General features: G+C 38.7%; 1 protein-coding gene across 4 annotated transcripts in view; it reads left to right on the top strand.

Moving 5' to 3' along the window:
* DMD (dystrophin) overlaps positions 1-19,868 on the top strand; it is a 2,362,317-nt gene that overhangs the window by 2,252,979 nt on the left and 89,470 nt on the right. For all 4 annotated transcript variants that reach the window (XM_079764882.1, XM_079764883.1, XM_079764880.1 and 1 more), the window contains 4 exons: positions 960-1,034; positions 13,282-13,483; positions 15,629-15,714; positions 18,099-18,256. In XM_079764882.1, the coding sequence (XP_079621008.1) occupies positions 960-1,034; positions 13,282-13,483; positions 15,629-15,714; positions 18,099-18,256 (521 nt within the window). The remainder of the gene's footprint in view (positions 1-959; positions 1,035-13,281; positions 13,484-15,628; positions 15,715-18,098; positions 18,257-19,868) is intronic.

Here is a 19,868-nt window from a genome sequence, read left to right as displayed (position 1 = left end):
CTAGTATGCTTTTTTCTTTTATTCTTTTGTTCATTTATTCATTCAGTCTGTTAATCAGCTGTATTAGACCTGCTTTTCCAGAGAGCGGTCAGATATTGTTACTGGGAAATATGACAAAAGTAGGAGACGGGGTTCTTGTTTTCAAGGAGCTTTTTGGAGCCGGGTTCCTGAAACATAAATATACAGAAACTCTAGAAAAGAAATATTGCCCAGGGTGTATCAAGGCTTGTATAGATTTGAGTAAGGGTATCATCTAACTATAGCTTGCAGCTAGGTGAGTTGCAGCTTGATAGACAGTTAACTGTAGAAACCACAATAGCAGAAATTGTTGAATTGTTCATCTATGTTGAATACTAGAATGATTACACTTTAGAATATAAACTAAATGTTTATTTTAGTCCAAATTATATTTTAAAATACATCATACACACACATATATGTTGGATAAGAAATATTCAAAATGTTAACAGTACTTATTTTTGGGTAATGGGATCATGGATGACTTATTTACTTGATTTCATATTTTCCTTTAATTTCTAATTTTTCCATGTTGAATATATTTAACTTTTATTTTCTAATCAGAGAAAAATGTTATGTTGCCACTTGATTTTTGCTAAGTTCTAATGGTTGTTTCAATAATATATTCCTTGTTCTCTTTAATCTACAATCAAACCAGGATTACAGTTTGAAAAAAAAATGCCTGAAAACCCTGCAGACTAGTCCACTGTAGTCCTTCTTAGAACTTATGTGTCTGGATTATCAAAGAGAAAAAAAGATGTTTTTATTAATTTCCCTATATTGACATAATTTTATTTCCCAAAACTTGGGGCATATGTGAGATTTTTTTCCCTAGCCTATTTTTGTCATTGTTATTGCAGTTGGCAAATTATTGTGACTTTTTGCCTGTGCTTTCTGATGAAATAACAAATGATCTGTGTTTCCCCCTTTGTTTTCTCCAGCTGACCTGAATAATGTCAGGTTCTCGGCTTATAGGACTGCCATGAAACTCCGAAGACTGCAGAAGGCTCTTTGCTGTGAGTGTTTTACCAGTTCTGGATATTTACTCTTGATAATTACTCTTTGCTTTAAAAAAAGGGGGAGGAATGAGTTTGGGGAGGATGGGGTCATTGGGGGTAACAAACAAAGCAGATATCTGTGATACTTTCAGCAATAAAAATAAGTTAAAAAATAAAAAATAGCCTGGGAGGTGTTGCTCAGTGGTTGAGCATCTACCTATGAATCAGGACATCAGGGTTCGATTTCCCGTCAGGGCACATGCCTGGGTTGTGGGCTCCATCCCCAGTGTGGGGTGTACAGTAGGCAGCAGATCAGTGATTCTCTCTCATCATTGATGTTTCTATCTCCTTCCTTCCGCTCTGAAATCAATAAAAATATTTTTTAAATAAAAAAATTAAATTTAAAAAAGTGGGTCCAGGGTATTTTCTGTCTTTTTTTTTTTAAATCATCACCAAAGGATATGTTTTTATTGATTTTAGAGAGATAGGGAGGGAAGGAGAACGGGAGGGAGGGACAGTCATTGATATGAGAGAAATATTGATCAGTTGCTTCCGTATAAGCCCTGACCAGGGATAGAACCTGCAACCTGGGTATGTGCCCTGACCAGAGCACAGGATGACGCTCCAACCAACTGAGCCACATCAGTCAGGGTCGGTTGGGGGTATTTTCATTTGGAGAGACAGGGAAAAGAAGCTATCACAAGTCCATTTGTAACATAGAGTTCATTTTTTTAAAAGTATCTTTGGCCTAATGTTTACCTAGACTATTTTATATTGTTTAGAATCATTCCTGGAACCATTCCTCAACTACTGATATTGAATCACTAAAATATTGGTAATCTTATTTTCCAACTAGTAGCACTGGCATCCAGAATTATCTTTATTAAACTTGAATTATAGCCTCCTATTGAAAGGTATTTTGTACTAGCAGTAGTAATATTAGATTGCCTTATCTAAACCAAAGTTTGAACTTTTAAGGATCTCTTGGGAATATACTATCCTATATAATAAAAGCCTAATATGCTGTGTCCTGTCATCTGGTCAGCTGTTCAACCAATCAAAGTGTAGTATGCTAATGATATGCTAAGGCCACTCAACTGCTCGCTATGATGTGCACTTACCACCAGGGGGCAGACAGTCAACCAGTCACTAATGATGTGCACTGACCACCAGGTGGTAGACAGTCAACCAGTAGGTTAGCTTGCTGCTGGGGTCTGGCCAATTAGGACTGAGAGAGATGGGCCGGACATGCCCTGGAGCCCTCCTGCGTCCCTCCCCGACCCCTATCGTGTACCATTGGGGTCCCTCAGCCTGGCCTGTGCCCTCTCACAATCTGGGACCCCTTGGGTGATGTCAGAGAGCTGGTTTTGGCCCGATGGTGGAACGACCGGTTGCTGTGACATGCACTGACCACCAGGGAGCAGACGTTCAATGCAGGAGCTGCCCCCTCGTGGTCAGTGCGCTCCCACAGGGTGAGTACCGCTCATCCAGAAGCTGGGCTCACAGCTGGCCAGTGCAGTGGCGGTGGTGGGAGTGGGCCTAAGCCGTCAGTGGGACATCCCCCAAGGGCTCCCGGACTGTGAGAGGGCACAGGCCAGGCTGAGGGACCCTCCCCCCACCCCACCCCCAGTCAGAATTTTATGCACTGGGCCTCTAGTATACAATAGCACTTCACAATAACCAGTTCATAATTACCCCTTTATCAATGGAAAGCAGTATCTCTGGGACAGGAACAGAAAAAGAAAAAGAAGCAGAAGGCTTTCTCTATCCAGCCCGCTGACTCTGCCCCACCCCAAGCTGCCTCTTTCCAGCTCTGGGACATTAACAGGTCCCTATGGAAATCCTGGGCCTGGAAAGCCCTTTACAACCACTTAAACTTGGCAGCTATATTGCTGAAAAATGATAACAACTTCAGACTATAAGCTGGAGAAATAAAAACCTAAATTTATTTTCAGTCATGCATCCATTCCATGAAAACATATTCAACCCTACTCCGTGCTAGGCTTTCTGCTAAGCATTGGAGAGACCAACATTAAGAAGAAAAGCCTACTCTCTCTTTCCAAATAATTCCACTTTTAGGATGTTTCTTCTCCATTTTCCATTTATAAAAACACTTGCCAGTGACCCTCCTTGACCATCTTATTGCTGGCCTCCACAGACCCCATGGTTAGACCCCGTCATTCCCGAAGACTTGGCAGTCAGGGTTCACGGTCTTTCTCTATTCCCAGTACTGGCCCCAATTCTGGATGTCTTCAACATTGGCATGGATAATTCATGCATCACTGTGGCCTCTCAGTTTCTTAACTTCCTATTTCATCTCCATGGAGATTCACATCTGCTCCACCTCTGCCATCTACTCAAATGGTCATTTCCTGGACCTAATCAACTGGTCAGGACACATGCTTGATCCCCAGTGTGGGGCGTGCAGGAGGCAGCCGATCAATGATTCTCTCTCATCATTGATGTTTCTCTCCCTCTCTCCCTCTCCTTTCCTCTCTGAAATCATTAAAAAATTGTATTTTTTGAAAAAGACTGTCCCTTTTCATAAAGTTGCTTTTGACCTTGGATTTAGGCATTATTCAGTTCTCCTGTTAAAAACTCTGTTCACATGTTTGTCTCATTGTCTATCATTTCACATTATTTTAAATATTCTAATAAATTTTGGAGAAACAGTGCTTTTTGATATTATTTTAAAAATTCAGCCATTTGAGGTTATAACCTTGTAATAAAGTTAAGCAATGAATATAGAATGGAGAATTTTCTCATTTAAACATATTTGAAATTATCAGTAGTTTCTTTCTGAGAATGACTTTTCTCATATTTGGAACAGATTCAGGTCTAGCAAAATTAAATTAAGTACTGGATTCTCAAGAATGGTAGGAAGAGTTGCATGTATAGTATGAATATAGAATGAAGAGTTCACCCATCATTTTATTATTGAAAACATGTGTGGTCATATTACTTAAGTAATTGTTCAGTAGATGATTGAAGAATTTCCTCTTAATTTTATATTTACTTGGGTTTCTCTTCCGGCTTTTTTTGTCATTTCTATGCCTGCAAACCATGATAAAGAGCCATTGTTTGTGGGACAGGCAAATAAAACTTGTTCTGGCTAGCTTTTCCAGCTGAAGGTCACTTCTACTAACTCTTACTTTAATGAAAATTAATGATGTTATCTCAGTGATTTCCTGATGCCAGTGAAAGTTTGAATTACATACACATTAGAAAATAAGCAGTGCTCCTGCCATTAAGCAACTTGGTCTTATTTTAAAAAAAATATTTTTATTGATTTCAGAGAGGAAAGGAGAGGGAGAGAGAGATAGAAACATCAATTATGAGAGAGAATCAGTGACTCACTGCCTCCTGCATGCCCCCTACTGGGTATCGAGCCCACAACCTGGGCATGTGCCCTGCCTGGGAATCTAACCATGACCTTCTGGTTCATAGGTTGATGCTTAGCCACTGAGCCACACCGGCCGGGCAGTCTTATTTATTTATTTATTTTTAGTTCACATCAGAGCTTCAGTATGGCAGAAACCCGAATAACACAGTTTTATCCACTATAGAGAATTTGCCGTTTAAATCAAGAACACCATCATGGCCCTATAATGTCCCCACTTTGTAATTAATTTAGAGTTACATGACTCCATATTGCTTTTCAATGCATTGTGAATGAAAATTAAACTGGACAGAAAAGCAGAGAGAAAGGAAATCTTGGTAAGAAGGATTTTATAAAGTGGTTCATATCACTGATACCCCATTGAAAGTTATGAAGAAGATAATCTGAACGTTTTCTTTCTCTTTCTGTAGTTCTGATGGCATATTATAGGTGTGTGGCTTCTAAAATTAAAAATATAGCCAACTTCTAAGAGCATAAATAAAAATACATTTAAACAAAGTATGTGTATTTAGTTTAGTATAACTGTGTGTGGTGGACTCTCTCCAAACCATAGAACCAAATATACTGCAGTTGATAAATGTGGCAAATACCCTGAAAATAAGAAACAGAACAATTTGCTTCTGTTCAGCAGCTAAATTGCACAGTTGAGAGATTTTGAATAGCCTGGAGCTGTCTGAGTAAAGGTACATCCTCACGGTGACAAACCAGGTGAAAAATGTGCTCCCTTCTTGGTAAATGTTCCTCACCTTTGAGGGCGCACTAAGGTGGCATTAGACAGGGTTCAGTTGCTAAAGAAGACTCCCAGGACCCATGATAACATGGCTTACAAATCTACAGTCTTCCAGGAAAAGGCTTCACTTGGGCAATAGCAGTAAAGGCAGGATATGCATTCACAGACACAGACTGCCTCCCAGCAAGGGGGCCTGAGAGGCTAGTGTGATTATTTTGTCCTGCCCCCACAAAAATCTACTTTTCCCATATACTGCATACAATTTTTTTCAGATAGGTTGGAGACCAGGTCTCTGTTATTTTGTAATTCAAAACATTTTGAGCACAGAGCCAAACTAACTTTCTCAGCTTATCTGGTTTGACATATATTGATGTCTAAAGAGAGGGGTCCACATATCTTTCCCAGGGAAAGCACTGTAGTCCTGTTTAAAGCTTGTATAATACCCATGATGTGCACACGAGGGAAGGAATGGTTGGTCCTCGGTTGTGGTGCGGAAGCTATTAAGGAGCACCTTGTAGGTTTCTCCAGTCATCATTGGTTCCATTCTCCCGATCATCATTCTAGGAAGTTTGCCATCCTTAACCTTCCTCCTGGAACTGGATGCCCTCAAAGCGCTCTCTTTGCCCTAGGACCGTGGTTGGCAAACTGCGGCTCGCGAGCCACATGCGGCTCTTTGGCCCCTTGAGTGTGGCTCTTCCACAAAATACCACGGCCTGGGCGAGTCTATTTTGAAGAAGTGGTGTTAGAAGAAGTTTAAGTTAAAAAAATTTGGCTCTCAAAAGAAATTTCAATCGTTGTACTGTTGATATTTGGCTCTGTTGACTAATGAGTTTGCCAACCACTGCCCTAGGAGGTCTTTTCCACCAGTTTATCTTTTCTCATTCAAAGCAAATTCTACCTGGCCAGCTAGTTTTCACCCAGCTCCTAATTCTCCTAAGGTTCCTTTGTTTCGGGGGGGGGGGGGGTCTTTGTTCCACCAGACATGTATTTTTTGAAAAAGACTGTCCCTTTTCATAAAGTTCCTATTGCCATTGTGTACTAACATCTTTATTATAACTAGGAAATGAATTTGAGATGCAAAGTGTTGAATCTCTCAGGCTAACATCATATAAATAGCAGTCACTCCTAAACAGACTTTGGTTTGGATATGCCACAGAAATTTATCTAACCATCCATGTTAAATTTCTTGCTTTTCAATTTCAACAAGTAGGGCTACCAAATTAAACTTAATTCTTCCTCAGTGATCCAGATGTCCCAATTGTCCCCTCCAGCCATATGAGGCTTTCCTTATATACCAGTGGGGCAAATAGCTATATTTTTACTCGTAATATTATGACAGATGAGACATATAGCTTATAAACTTTCTACTGTATGCCCAATACATTTCTTAAACTATCATCATTCCAATTAATGTCCACACAATGTTTATTCAGATGATTATAAATCCGTATTTTCTCTATATGACTGGGTAAATATTCCCACAGAGTACTTTCCAACATGAATCCTTAATAACAGAAACAAGAACCAAAAAACACAGCCAGTGTACTATTGTTCCATGGAGTTCATGGTCACAGTCAGAACTCCCATTTCTTCATCCAGTGTGTTCATTAGGTTGGCCAGCTGTCTTCCTCACTTCTTGGCTCTTTAAAAAGGGTGTCTGAATCACCGATAAGGAAGCATACGTTCTCCTAGTTGAAGCCTCTTTCTGGGCGCCAACATTATGTCAATTTTCCCTTTTAAATACTCACTTGGTTGCTTTCTTACATTCAGCAACAATCTTACCTTTTTCTTCCTTATAAATCTGAATCCATACACAAACTATGTCCCTTAGGCTCAGCCACTGGGCTAGTCCATATTTAGCGTATAGCAAGGTAAGAAGATAAGATATGCCAGGGCTTCTCCTTCAGTCTCTTCCCAATGGTTGGGGTTCAGATTGGATCAGTACAGAAAAGTGGGGCTAATCATGTCCTGTGGGCAACAAAACATTTGTGACAGCCCCAATTAGGTGAGGTGTCAGAAAGGAGTAATCTATTCCATCAAACCCTGCAGAATTCTTGCACCTATGTTCCAGCTAATAGCCATAATATCTTGTTTTGGAAAATTACCAGCCTTTGAGACTCTTAATTGTAGCCTCAGTCCAGGGACTACTAGGTATGACATTGAAAAAGGAAACTGTGCCCAGCCAGTGTTACTCAGTGGTTGTGCGTCAACCCATAAACCAAGAGGTCATGGTTCGATTCCCAATCAGGGCACATGCCCCGGTTGAGAGCTCGTTCCCCAGTAGGGGGTGTGCAAGAGGCAGCCAATCAATGATTCTCTCTCATCATTGATGTTTCTGTCTCTCTTCATTCCTTTCTGAAATCAATAAAAATATATAAAAAAGAGAAAGAAAATTGTGGGGAAGTAAGAAACACCTACAAGTTCCCCAGTTGAATTATCTTTTTAATTGTAATTGATCTCACTGGTGTAGCCCATTTAGCAAAAGTGATGGTTGCCAAGGTTCCTTTGGTTGGAACTCCACCTGCAGGCCAGAGAGGGCGAATTTCAATGGAAGGAGATTCTGAGCTTATTTGAGCTTTTGCTAACGCATCCAAGGAATTGAATTTTAGCAGACTTGCCATCAGTTTGCAGTCTCCTCCTAATCCATTTTGTTCAGCTCCTGGAGTTCAGGTTCTACCATTTCCATATGCCACTGGAAAGTTGTCTTATCCATAACCAATTTCAAAGCCTGTGCTACTTCAAACCCTAGGTAGCTTGGCAACCAGCAATGGTACACTTTCATCCCTTTTATCAGAATCGTCTTTTTCTTTTTTTAAACGTCTTAGCCATATTTTTAGCTAGGAATGAGTTAGAGGTCTTCTAGACAGTTTCACTTCTGACATTAATTGATTGCACTGGCAGTGGCAGTTAGGGCTCCATTGCTGAAGAGGACTCACAGAACTCAAATAACAATACTACCTTAGCTGGTTTGGCTCAGTGGATAGAGCATCGGACTGTAGACTGTAAGGTCCCGGGTTTGATTCTGGTCTAGGGCACATGCCTGAGTTGTGGGCTCAATCCCCAGTAGGAGATGCATTGAATGCAGCCAATCAATGATTCTCTCTCATCATTGATGTTTCTATCTCTCTCTCCCTCTCCCTTCCTCTCTGAATTCAATAAAAATATATTTAAAAAAACAATGCTTACAAACCCAAAGTTCAGCCCGGCCAGTGTGGATCAGTGGTTGAGCATCAACCTATGAACCAGGAGGTCATAGTTTGATTCCCGGTCAAGGCACATGCCCAGGTTGCAGGCTCGATCCCCGATGTGGGACATGCAGGAGGCAGCCAATCAATGATTCCCTCTCATCTTTGATGTTTCTCTCCCTCTCCCTTCCTCTCTAAAATCAATAAAATAAATTAAAAAAAACAAACACTTAAAATTCATTGCAGGCAACTGCTACAATATACCAACAAGATTAAAATAAGGATATGTATCACAACCACATCATAGGGTCCAGAGAGGCCAGGTGAAATCTCCAAGTGCCCCCTCTCTAAGGGCCACACCAGGGTGCACTTTCTCTCTTGGATCAAGAACCACCACCTATGATTTCACTTTGGATACCAGGGAACACATATTAAGTATCTTAGATAGGGTTCCTTATAGTGTGCTGGTAACCTGGGCATATTCTTCTCTACGTAGCCAGTCCCAAACACAGTGGCCTCCACGGGTCTCGCGGAGACTAGGTAAAAATGGCCAGTGTTACTGCTAGCAATAAACAGTAGTGATAACCTGTAACCCATAGCTACACATCAACACAAAACGTCACTTCTGCATTATGTAGCTATTTCACCAAAGCATCTCAGGCTCACTCCAGAGTGTAATTTACTCTCACAGCACAGATAACTACATCAAAGTGCATTGACTTTCTTGCGGGTAAAGATTTGCTTGGAAAGTTCTTTAGCCTGAAGTATAAGCTGCCTATAGAATGAGTTGGTGTGACATCAGCAACAGCCTCCTCTGGGCAAAAAATTCAGCAAAACATAGCAGTTATCCTATCATAAACCCCCTCTGTTTCTGTCTAACTAATTAGGTTACAGGATTATTTTATATTAACATAGAGTATTCAGGTTTACCTGTGGGATGAGTTGTGTTGGCACCATGGGACTTATTCTAACCAACTTTTTGGTGCTTCTTTTTTCTACTGTTATCACTAGTAGGGAATGAAGGATGGTTTTCTTTTTCAGTAAAGTCTCTAAGGACACCCTCTGTGACACGCTTTCTGCTTTTCAGTATGTACCTCTATGAGGAATCCGAAAACCTGGGTGTCAGCAAGTCTTCTTATCTCTAGTCTCCGTTTTCTCTACTACAAAATGATTCTAAATGGGCCTTCTAGGTCTCAAAGCCTATCATTCTGTAAAAGACCAAAAAAATTGCCCGGCTGGCGTGGCTCAGTTGAGCATCGACCCATGAACCAGGAGGTTACGGTTCAATTTCCAGTCAGGGCACATGCCTGGGTTGTGGGCTCAATCCCCAGTAGGTGGTATGCAGGAGGCAGCCTATCAGTGATTCTTATCACTGATGTTTCCATCTCTCTCTTCCTCTCCCTTCCTCTTTGAAATCAATAAAAATATATTTAAAAAAGAGGGTAAAAAAAAAGAGGGTATATTAGAACATACTTAGATTTAAATATAGCTTTAAAATATATTCCTTAGTGAATACACTAAAGGATATATATTTCCCCCTCTAAGTGGAAATTCCTAGCTTGAGTTTCACAAAATTATGTCTGTTGGTTGCTTCACAAAATTATGTCTGTTGGTTGCTTGTTGAGGTTTCATTATGTTTAATGTTTCATCAAAAAGAATCTTAATATATTCTATGAGTGTTTATTTTGGACACTTAAGTGTATATCTGTGTAGCAATTAAATCATCCCTATTAATTTTTTCACCTCTTTTTAACGCCATAGTTCCAGCTATGCACACCTAAGTAGATGTCTTTTAAAAATTGTTCCATGAAAGTGGAATTCTGTTTCATATGTTTGTTTTGGGAAGTGTGTTTTCCAGTGTTCTGTGATGGATCATGCTTGTGTTTAAGCACATCTGGTTTTAGCAGAGCACACTACACAGTATTTCTCTCCTAACTATGTCATCTTCTGCTCCTATTATTTCGGAGCAATTTCTTTGCTCCACTCCGGAGCTATTTATACTCCAAATTTTCTATTCTGCGTGTTACCCATTCACCTGTACAGAGGTAAGAGTAGACCCGATAAAAAGAAATTCATGCAATTTTGCTGTCAGTGTGTTTGTTTCCATCACAATGGTAAATGAGACTCAATACAAAAGTGAGTCTAAAAAGTTCTCACTTGTTGGTTCTTATATCCTTAGATATAAAGCAAAATATTTATTACGATTAATGCAGAGTAACAAAAGAAAATATTAAACTTCAAACCTCCCATAGCTTCCTTTAATATATAAAGTACCATCTTAGGAATATTGGTGTTTAGAAGAAGTCCATTCCTCTCTTCCACTAATGGAAATGGTGGGCTGCATTTCTAAATGCTTTCACTACCTGCCCCTGAAACTGTGCCCACAGAAGAGAAAATGAAAATTTGAGTTATTTTTTTTTCTACACCTCTCTCAGTCTCCCATGCAGTTCCCACTCTGCCTTTGCGTTCTTGTGTCCTCCTTTGTGCTTGCATTGTTATTTTTAAAATTCTTTATTCTTTTTCCTACCTGCCTTCCTCTCAAATTAAGTTATGTTCCTTTCTGCCACTTTAAGCAAAGTCTCAGCTTCCATGTAAAGAGGTCATTATCTTGAAAGTATTTTTAAGCAAAAGGAGGGGGGCCTGTAGAGTAGCAAAACTCTCCACCCCAAAAAGTGTCTCTTTGTCACGTGAAATACTTTGCGTTGAAAACACGGACTCAGGAAGAACCTTTGACCTTGCCCCTAACTGTATAAAAGAATTTAGATAGATTTGCTCCAGGCAGGGAGATATTAGTTTAATATAAAGTAGGTGTGATAGGAACCTAGCAAGGCCCATTCGATCAAAGTCCTCTCTGTGTCCCACAGTTTCTGTATGGCCCAGCAAACATGTTTTTACTAAACATTAACTCTTTTTATCTTCCTGTGAATTGCCTCACTTCCCTTTGAAGTTCCAAACCTCTACCTCCTTCTCCTTAGTCCAGACTCCAGAATGACAATTGTACCTCATTTTGCCTTACTATCTTTGGAATTTTCATGTTTATGTGGATTTCCCATTTGCACAAAATTAAATATCTTTTTTCTCTCCTGTTAATCTGTTTCATATGAATTTAATTCTTAGACCAGCCAGAAGAACTTAGAAGGGTACAGAAAATATTTTTTCCTCCCCAACGGCCTTTGCCTTGATAGGATGAGTGCTCATCTGGAGCCTTCTAGGGAAATTGGTACAAGGAATCACAGAGCTTTGCTCCCTGGGATGATAAACAAAGAAAAAAAAACCTCCTGCTCCCACCACCAGGTCATGTTTCTAGGGAAACTTTGAAAGTTACTATTTTCCTTTTTTTTAAAGCGAAAAATATGTACTACATAGGTATTAACTTACATAGGATATTAACCACTATTTTTGTTTTTTTCCTTAACATTTACTTAGAACCAGTCACAAATAGCTGGTGAAATACAGTAAAGCCTTAAATTTACATCTGCTTAGTTTTGGGCAAGCTGTTTACTGACTGGGTTGGCCAGTATTTTATCTGCAGTAACATTTATAATCGTACTGCCTCCTCCCCCCGAGATGCGTGAGAAATTTACTTAATTACCATTGATTCTTTCTCTCAAAGGACTGAGAATTCAGACCAGAGCTTAGGTGTATAAGGTGTTATAAAAGCATGTTGTTGCATTTCCAATTTGCCTAATAAGCCTGCTTTAGAAAAAAAAAGCATCTTTTCGTGCACTTGGGAATAAAGCATGCAATATGCTGATGTTGGACAAGGTTAAGATTTCACTTCTGCTAAATTTTTATCTTCCAGCATATGATTAAATACCACCTCACATCAAGGGAACTCCCCCCCCATCCCTCCTCCCCGCCCTGCCACTCAAAGTTCTTAGAGGATTTGAAAAGTACAATGTAAAATGCTATCTAAAGTGAAAGAAGAAATAGCTTGGATGGATTGCACAGTTACTTTAGTTTGCCCATGGAAAATTTTAGTGAAGTTGATTATTTTTTCACCTAATGTTAAGGTAGCAGAAAGATTGTGAGGTGACTAATATTTTAAGGAGAAAATGCTTGACTTTTTTTTTTTTTTTTGCATAACTGGAAATAGAGTTTACACAACCCTAGCCATACAGATTAATCAAGCTGACCTTCTCTATCTAATACCAATACAAGAAAATATGGTCAGGAATTCTCTCAAAATCTCTAGCAAAATAGTTTTTTTTTTTCCTTATTCATTTGAAAATGACTTGGTTTATGTAGAACTCGATAGGCCCCCTTAACTCACAAATATTTCCCAATACTTTAAAAATGGGAACTGTCTCTTTGCTCACATCTTTATCTAGTCAATGCCAGTGATATGTGAGAACAACTTCAGATCCTGAATGCTCATCAAAGTCGGCAAACTTAGAGCTGAAGGATGAAAACAAAACACTTTAAAAGAGGGTAGAGTTTGCCCGGCCAGCATGGCTCAGTGGTTGAGTGTCGGCCTATGAACCAGGAGGTCATGGTTCGATTCCTGGTCAGGGCACATGCCTGGGTTGCAAACTTGACGTGCAGGAGACAACTGATCAATGATTCTCTTTCATCATTGATGTTTCTATCTTTTTCTCCCTCCCTTCCTCTTTGAAATTAATAAAAATATATTTAAAAAAATAATAAAAGGATAGGGTTTGAAGAATATATGGGACCAAGTGGATACTTGAAATATCGGGGGAACCACTTTGTAAAGTACTACTATGTGATTGTCTAACCACTAAGTCTGTATACTTGAAACTGATACAACATGATATTGAATGTCAACTGTAATTGAAAAATAAATACATAAAAGTGGGTAGGGTTCGGATTTGGTGTTCACTGAGGGGTACGAGACATCTCTACCAGATTGTTAAAGGGAAAGAAAAAATAGTGAAAGGAGGATTTCTCCTCCCTTGAATCGCTTGTGATTTTCTGTGGCTTTTGCAGTGGATCTCTTGAGCCTGTCAGCCGCATGTGATGCCTTGGATCAGCACAACCTAAAGCAAAACGACCAGCCCATGGACATCCTGCAGATCATTAATTGTTTGACCACTATCTATGACCGCCTGGAGCAAGAGCACAACAATCTGGTCAACGTCCCTCTCTGCGTGGATATGTGTCTCAATTGGCTGCTGAATGTGTATGACACGTACGTACAGCAAGCTTCTCTTTCAGACTCTGTCACAGGAGGCTTAGTGGACAGAATGGTGCCGGTTTAATTAGCATCACAACAGGGCCCCAGTCTAGAAATATGGCCCTCAGGTTGAAAGTTTCATGAAGCTGTGTGACCTAATGCTATCCCTGTGAGAAATCATTTTTGCATTTATTGGAACCGAAACTATTTTGTCTTGGTAAGCTAGGAGGTAAGAGCTAGGATATTGATTGTTCTCAGATTAGAAAACAAACAAAACCCTGAGATACTAATTTTTTACAATGACTCAATGTGTAGCCATTCGTTCTTTCCCTTTCTTGCTTTTGTGTTTTGAGTTCCTCCATCTACTTTGGGGGTGGCTCCCTCTCACTGGCAGATGTGCTCTTGGAGATGCTGCCATACCTGCCACCAGATCTGAATACTCAAGAGATTTTTGCAGGAGATGAGCTGATAAGCCAAAAAAAAATGAAAACAAGCTCTTAATTCAGCAAACTCAGCTCAAATGGAGGAAGTTTTGAATTAAAAAAAAAGAGAGAGAGAGAAATGTTTCAATGGGACCTTCATTCATCACTCCTTAGACAGCACTCGTTTATTTCTTTGGGATTGCACACAGGAGAGATCCCCAGTTGGAATTTTTGTCTTGAGCTTAATGAAGACAGTTGAGGAAGGTAGCAGAAGGACTTGGTCTTAATTTTGACTGAATTCTTAGACATCAGATTTATACATGCCTCATTTCACATGTCAGAAAGAACATCTCCCCATTTGGAAATCTGGGAGGGTTTTTGAAAAGGAGTTGCATATCAACTATTTTGCTTTTTGCCTTTGCATTGATTTCCACCACCTCTTTGATTAAAATGTATACTTTTTTTCTTTGTTATTTTTGATAAGGTATTGCTTTTTAAATTCTAAGATCACCTGGCTATTGAAATCTGATCAGTATCTACCATGCCTGTAATTGTGGATTACCCTTACATTTGCTTTGATAAGGGTTTGTATTCAGGTCTTCTCTCAGATATATTTTAGCACTGTTTTCTCTGCAGATGACATGAATGGATTCTGAATATATAATTTATTTCTACCTGTCTGAAAAATTTTTTGAGTATAGCTTATTTCCTTGAAGACCTGAGTTACTGTACTAAGTTTATTTGTTAGACTTTGATTTGCCTTTTTTAAAAGTAGAAAAGGATAAGAAAATCTTTCAACAATAGTAATATTGTTAATGCATTAGAATCCAGGATTTCTGTTTGACTAAGGGATTTAGTAAATTGTATCAGTTGAAAGTTGAGCATATTGTTCACCAAAAATAACCCACAACTGGGACCTGTGCTTTGTAATTTCACAGTGCTAAATTAAGAATTAGTCTACTTTTTTAAAAACCAGTATCTAATGTTCATTTGTTTTCCATAACAAAAGCTGAAAATTATTGAAAGACATTTTCCACAAAATGAAAAACTTTTTATTATTTAAAAAATTTCCCATGGATTTAATGAACTTAATAAATGTGTCAAGTTGAATGCTTTATTCCAGTTTTATATACAAACGCAAAGTGTATTATATATATATATAAGCATAGGTTATTTTAAAATTGCACTTTAAGATCATATATTTGAAGCTCTCTAATAGAGTCATATTTTTCTTGTGGAGATAAACATTCATATTTCATATTATGTGTCATATGGCTTGAAGTGGTTAATTTTCTTCTGAATATGGCCAGTGTAATGAAAATCTGAGTTTTGAAGAGAGCAGAGCAGCGAGTTGCTGGTAATTTTTCTTGGGCTTCAATAACCAAAGTAGCTTAGTGCATAATAGTAATTCATCCACTTACCGACTTAAACCCAGGTGGCTCTCCATGGATGACTAGAAGGATATTTTTCCTATTTTCTGTAGAGCCACTCTTACAATTCAAGTAAGGGCTTTTAAGAATTGAATACTTGGTAAATATTCATTGTTGGAGTTGTTCAAATTTCCATCACATTCTAAGTCATCTCCAAATAGATAATGAACTCAGAAAAGTTCTTAATCTTAATAGAACAGTGGTCGATGGAGTTCCCATATCCAACTAATTTTTTTTTCTTAGCTGAAAAGTGTTTACCATCTAGTAAAATGTCAGTAATTGTTTTCTGATTTGATTATTTATAATAGGGGACGCACAGGGAGGATCCGGGTCCTGTCTTTTAAAACAGGCATCATTTCTCTGTGTAAAGCACACTTGGAAGACAAGTACAGATGTAAGTCATGCATATTAACTCTGTATTCTTTTATTAATATTGTCTAATTGCCTCAGTTCTAGATGGGGAATGACATAGTGTTATTATTTGACAGCAAGTTCTTCGTGTAAGATGGAAAACTGCTTTTAGAATGTCATAAAAGGTGGTTTGTGCTGTTCCCTGTCAAACATTAGCTTGCAGGTATTTAAATAGAGAATGAGGATTACCTTCTCCAGTCCAAGTATTATTTTGCATTACATTGACTGTGTCTGAATAAAACACATGTTCCTAGGGGATAAAACCTGATTTCCTAACCCCTTTGTATAAGTCAGGAAAATAAATATGAAAGGTTAATCCATACTCTTGCCTAGTATTTGGATTCTTATTTAAAGACTACTGTCTGGCACTCATGTTTAAGAAGCATTGTTTATTTTATAATAATCTTACTGCAAGGTGTACTGGCATAGCCAATTCTGTGATGTGACTTAACATTTTATTATTGGAGAGACAGATAGCTTGCCATTTTTTATAGGGTAAATATCACCATATAGAATGTCCTACTGATTAGCCATTGGGTTTTTCTGCTAAAAATCTGTCAACCCAAATTAAAAGCAAACACTAGAGGAGTGATGGTTGAGATGACTATAAGCAACCATTCATTCCCATTGTGAAGGGACCATATGTGTTTTCCCCTTTAAATGCTTGTGAGAAATGTTTTCAGTAGGAATATTAAAGAAACCTCATCTATTTTGTCTTTTCTCTTTTCCCCTAAGGCCTAGCCTCACAGGGATGAGGAGCTGTGCTGAGCTTAAGGACAGGCAGGAGATAAAAGAGATTAAATTCCTCCAAAGCCACTCTGTGTCCTACTGCTCATTTCCCTCCTAGGAGTAAGCCAAAAAATACACAAGCCTTTCAAGCTCTCATTTTTATGTAGTTTCCACTTAAGTTTTCTCATTCTTTTAGGAGAAAATAACTGAACAGATTTGGTTAACCACTTAAGAACATATTTTGGATAAAATAGAATCTTTCTGTGTTTTTGTCCCCTTTTCAATATTATAGTTACTTATTATAGGTTAGCTGATAATCTAATCATGTCAACGGTATTGTTGTGCCAGCACATTGTAATACTAAATGGAGTCATCAAGGGAGCTTCAAGTTTGTGTTTCTAATAACCACTATGCAGGAATGTGTTTTGAGGTTGGTGACACAGAAATATTAACTTCAAATTGGGATATTTGAAAATAATTCATAATTTTGAAAACAATCTATGTGTGTGTATTGGATAGAAGATGAAAAGTGGTTGTGTGCGGTCTCGTTTTGGTTATTGCCATCTTAGATGTTTCATTAAAATATTTAATTTCTTAGAGTTTAAAGTGTACTTCTGAGCCCTAGCCAGCAGTTTGTCTCAGTGGTTAGAGTGTTGGCCCTTGGACTGAAGGATCTCATGTTCAATTCCCGGTCAAGGGCACATACCTTGGTTGCAGGCTCCAGGGCACATATGGGAGGCAACCAATTGATTTGTCGCTCTCACATTGATCTCTCTCTCTCTCTCTCTCTCTCTCTCTCTCTCTCTTTCTCTCTCTCTCTCTCTCTCTCTCTCTCTCTCTCTCTCTCTCTGTCTCCCTCTCCCTCTCCCTCCCTCCCTTCTCCCTCCCCTCCACTCTCTCTTAAAAAAAGTCAATGTAAAAAAAAAAGCTTTCTTAGATTTAATTTGATGGGCAACTTTTATTTGAAAACAATGTGTGATTAAAATGATTTTATTTCTGAGAATAAAACATATTGCAAGTGTTTGGTATGTTCATTCATTCCGTGAACCCACTATATTGGACACCTGCTTTTTGCAGGTACAACTATTCTACTGTAGATATTTCTGGCACACAGTTGACCAAGATAAGGTCCCTGCTCTCGAGGAGATACCATCCTTCAGCCAAAAAGACAGCCACCTATTGAATCAGTGTAAAGTGATATGAGCTAATTACAAATATGTACAGCATCCTATGGGAACACATACAAGAAACTCAATGATCTGATGGCTTCATAAAGAAGTCCCAATTTTGGTACATTTTTGAATCTCTGATGTCCAAAGGGGATGGTGCTTTGGGCTAGTTATATGGTTCTTAATGCTAAAACAGTTATTTTATTATAGTAGTTATGTCCTATATATAACATAATTTCCCAAAGGATTGTTTTCTGACTTAGGAAAAATTCAGGTGTCAGGATTGTCTGTAAACTCATTTCTTGAGGGCTATAGTTCATCTATAAAAATATTAAATGTCTAGATTAACATACGGTAGAAGTAAATGCCCTATGGGAATATTGGATACTCTTGAGAATTGGTACTGGTTCTGTTAGCACTTACTTGGTGCTGCTTTTTCATTGTTGCGAATCTCTTCTTCCTTTTGTAGACCTTTTCAAGCAAGTGGCAAGTTCAACAGGATTTTGTGACCAGCGCAGGCTGGGCCTCCTTCTGCATGATTCCATCCAAATCCCAAGACAGTTGGGTGAAGTTGCATCCTTTGGGGGCAGTAACATTGAGCCGAGTGTCAGAAGCTGCTTCCAGTTTGTAAGTTATTCACCTTAAGTAACATATTTATTGTTTTATATTTTAGATATTTTTAAAACACAGAACTTTCATTTCTATATAGCTCTTTTGTAGACAGGTAGATAGGGGATTTTTTATATTGGAAACCTTTTTAAATTGTCTGCAGAGGTTTCTGAAACTCCAGGTCTGGAGGAGAGAGGACAGTTCAGAGTAAGGAAAAGAAATCTCCATCTGGCCCTAGCTGGTTTGGATCAGTGGATAGAGCATCAGCCTGTGTACCAAAGGGTCCCGGGTTCAATTCCGGTCAAGGGCACATACCTTGGTCGCAGGCTCCTCCCCGGCCTGAGCCCTGGTCGGGGCTCGTGCAGGAGGCAACCAATTGATGGGTTTCTCTCACATCGATGTTTCTCTCTGTCTCTCCCTCTCTCTTCCACTCTCCCTAAAAAAATCAATGGAAAAAAATATCCTCGGGTGAGGATTAACAAAACAAAACAAAAAGAAATCTCCATCTGCAGCTGGGACCCCACAGTTACTAAGGTGCTGGGAGGGACGGGAGTCTGCAATGGTTCAGTGAGGGAGGAAATACATCTCCAATCATAGAATAATCCTTTGTATATAAGAAAAAGACTTTTATAGGTGAGTCTTTTAGTTTTTATTTTTATCTAATTCTGTCATTATAGCCTCATTTCATTGGCTGTTGGTAACTAATTGACACAGCTATCTTTTTTTTTAAGTTTCCCTTTTGTATCTTTGATATTTTTCTACTATTCTAAGGCCTTCCCATAGTCTTATTAACGTTGATGCAATACTGTAGGACAAGCATGTCAAACTCGTGGCCCACAAAGAATATTTTTGCGGCCCAGCCAATACAACAGTATGTAAGAAACATTTTAATAAAAATTTAGTAACTTAATTTTTACAATATCCTGTTATCATAATTATTAATAACAAACTACAGTATTTGCTAATGACTGATTATTATAATCGTGTTGCATTTATTTCCCTTACGCGCCTTATGCGCACGCACACCATTTCTCTCCACTAATACCAGCAGCGAATATTTTAGCAGCCAATTACCATGTCATTAGTCTTGTACTGACTTGTTTGGTGTGCGCAACAGGAAATATTTCGCTTTTGGAGAATAAGAAAAATAGGTTTATTTGCAGTTATTCAGTGTCTGGTAAGTTAATATTCAAGAAAAAATAATTTTTATTAAAATGTTCTATTTTATGTTAACGATGACTCATTTATTTTAGCCCTTTGTATTCATCATGTCTCTATCAAAATAAACCTACGTTTCTATGAAAATTGAAGCTTTGGTTTTTTTGTGGCCCACATAAACTTAAACCTTGTTTATTTGGCCCATGTTAGCCTTTGAGTTTGACATGCTTGCTGTAGGAACTTAACTCTTGTTTATATCAATTACCCTCTGCTAATGCCCATCAGTTGCTCAACACAGTCTTGTCCATTCTCTTTCTTGTCCTGTCCCTTTACCTTTTCCACACCATAATCAGTGCCCCCAGAAACACTCTCTTCCTCCAAATGCCTGAACACTCCATGGATAGACATTTAGGTTGTTCCTGTTTGTTTTATAAGGTGGGTAATGCTGCAATGAACATCTTCCTGCAGTTAG

The sequence above is a fragment of the Cnephaeus nilssonii genome, assembly GCF_951640355.1.
Source record: "Cnephaeus nilssonii genome assembly, chromosome: X".
Taxonomy (NCBI): domain Eukaryota; kingdom Metazoa; phylum Chordata; class Mammalia; order Chiroptera; family Vespertilionidae; genus Cnephaeus; species Cnephaeus nilssonii.
The sequence above is the reverse complement of the archived record's forward strand: the minus strand, read 5'-3'. Positions and strand labels throughout refer to the sequence as shown.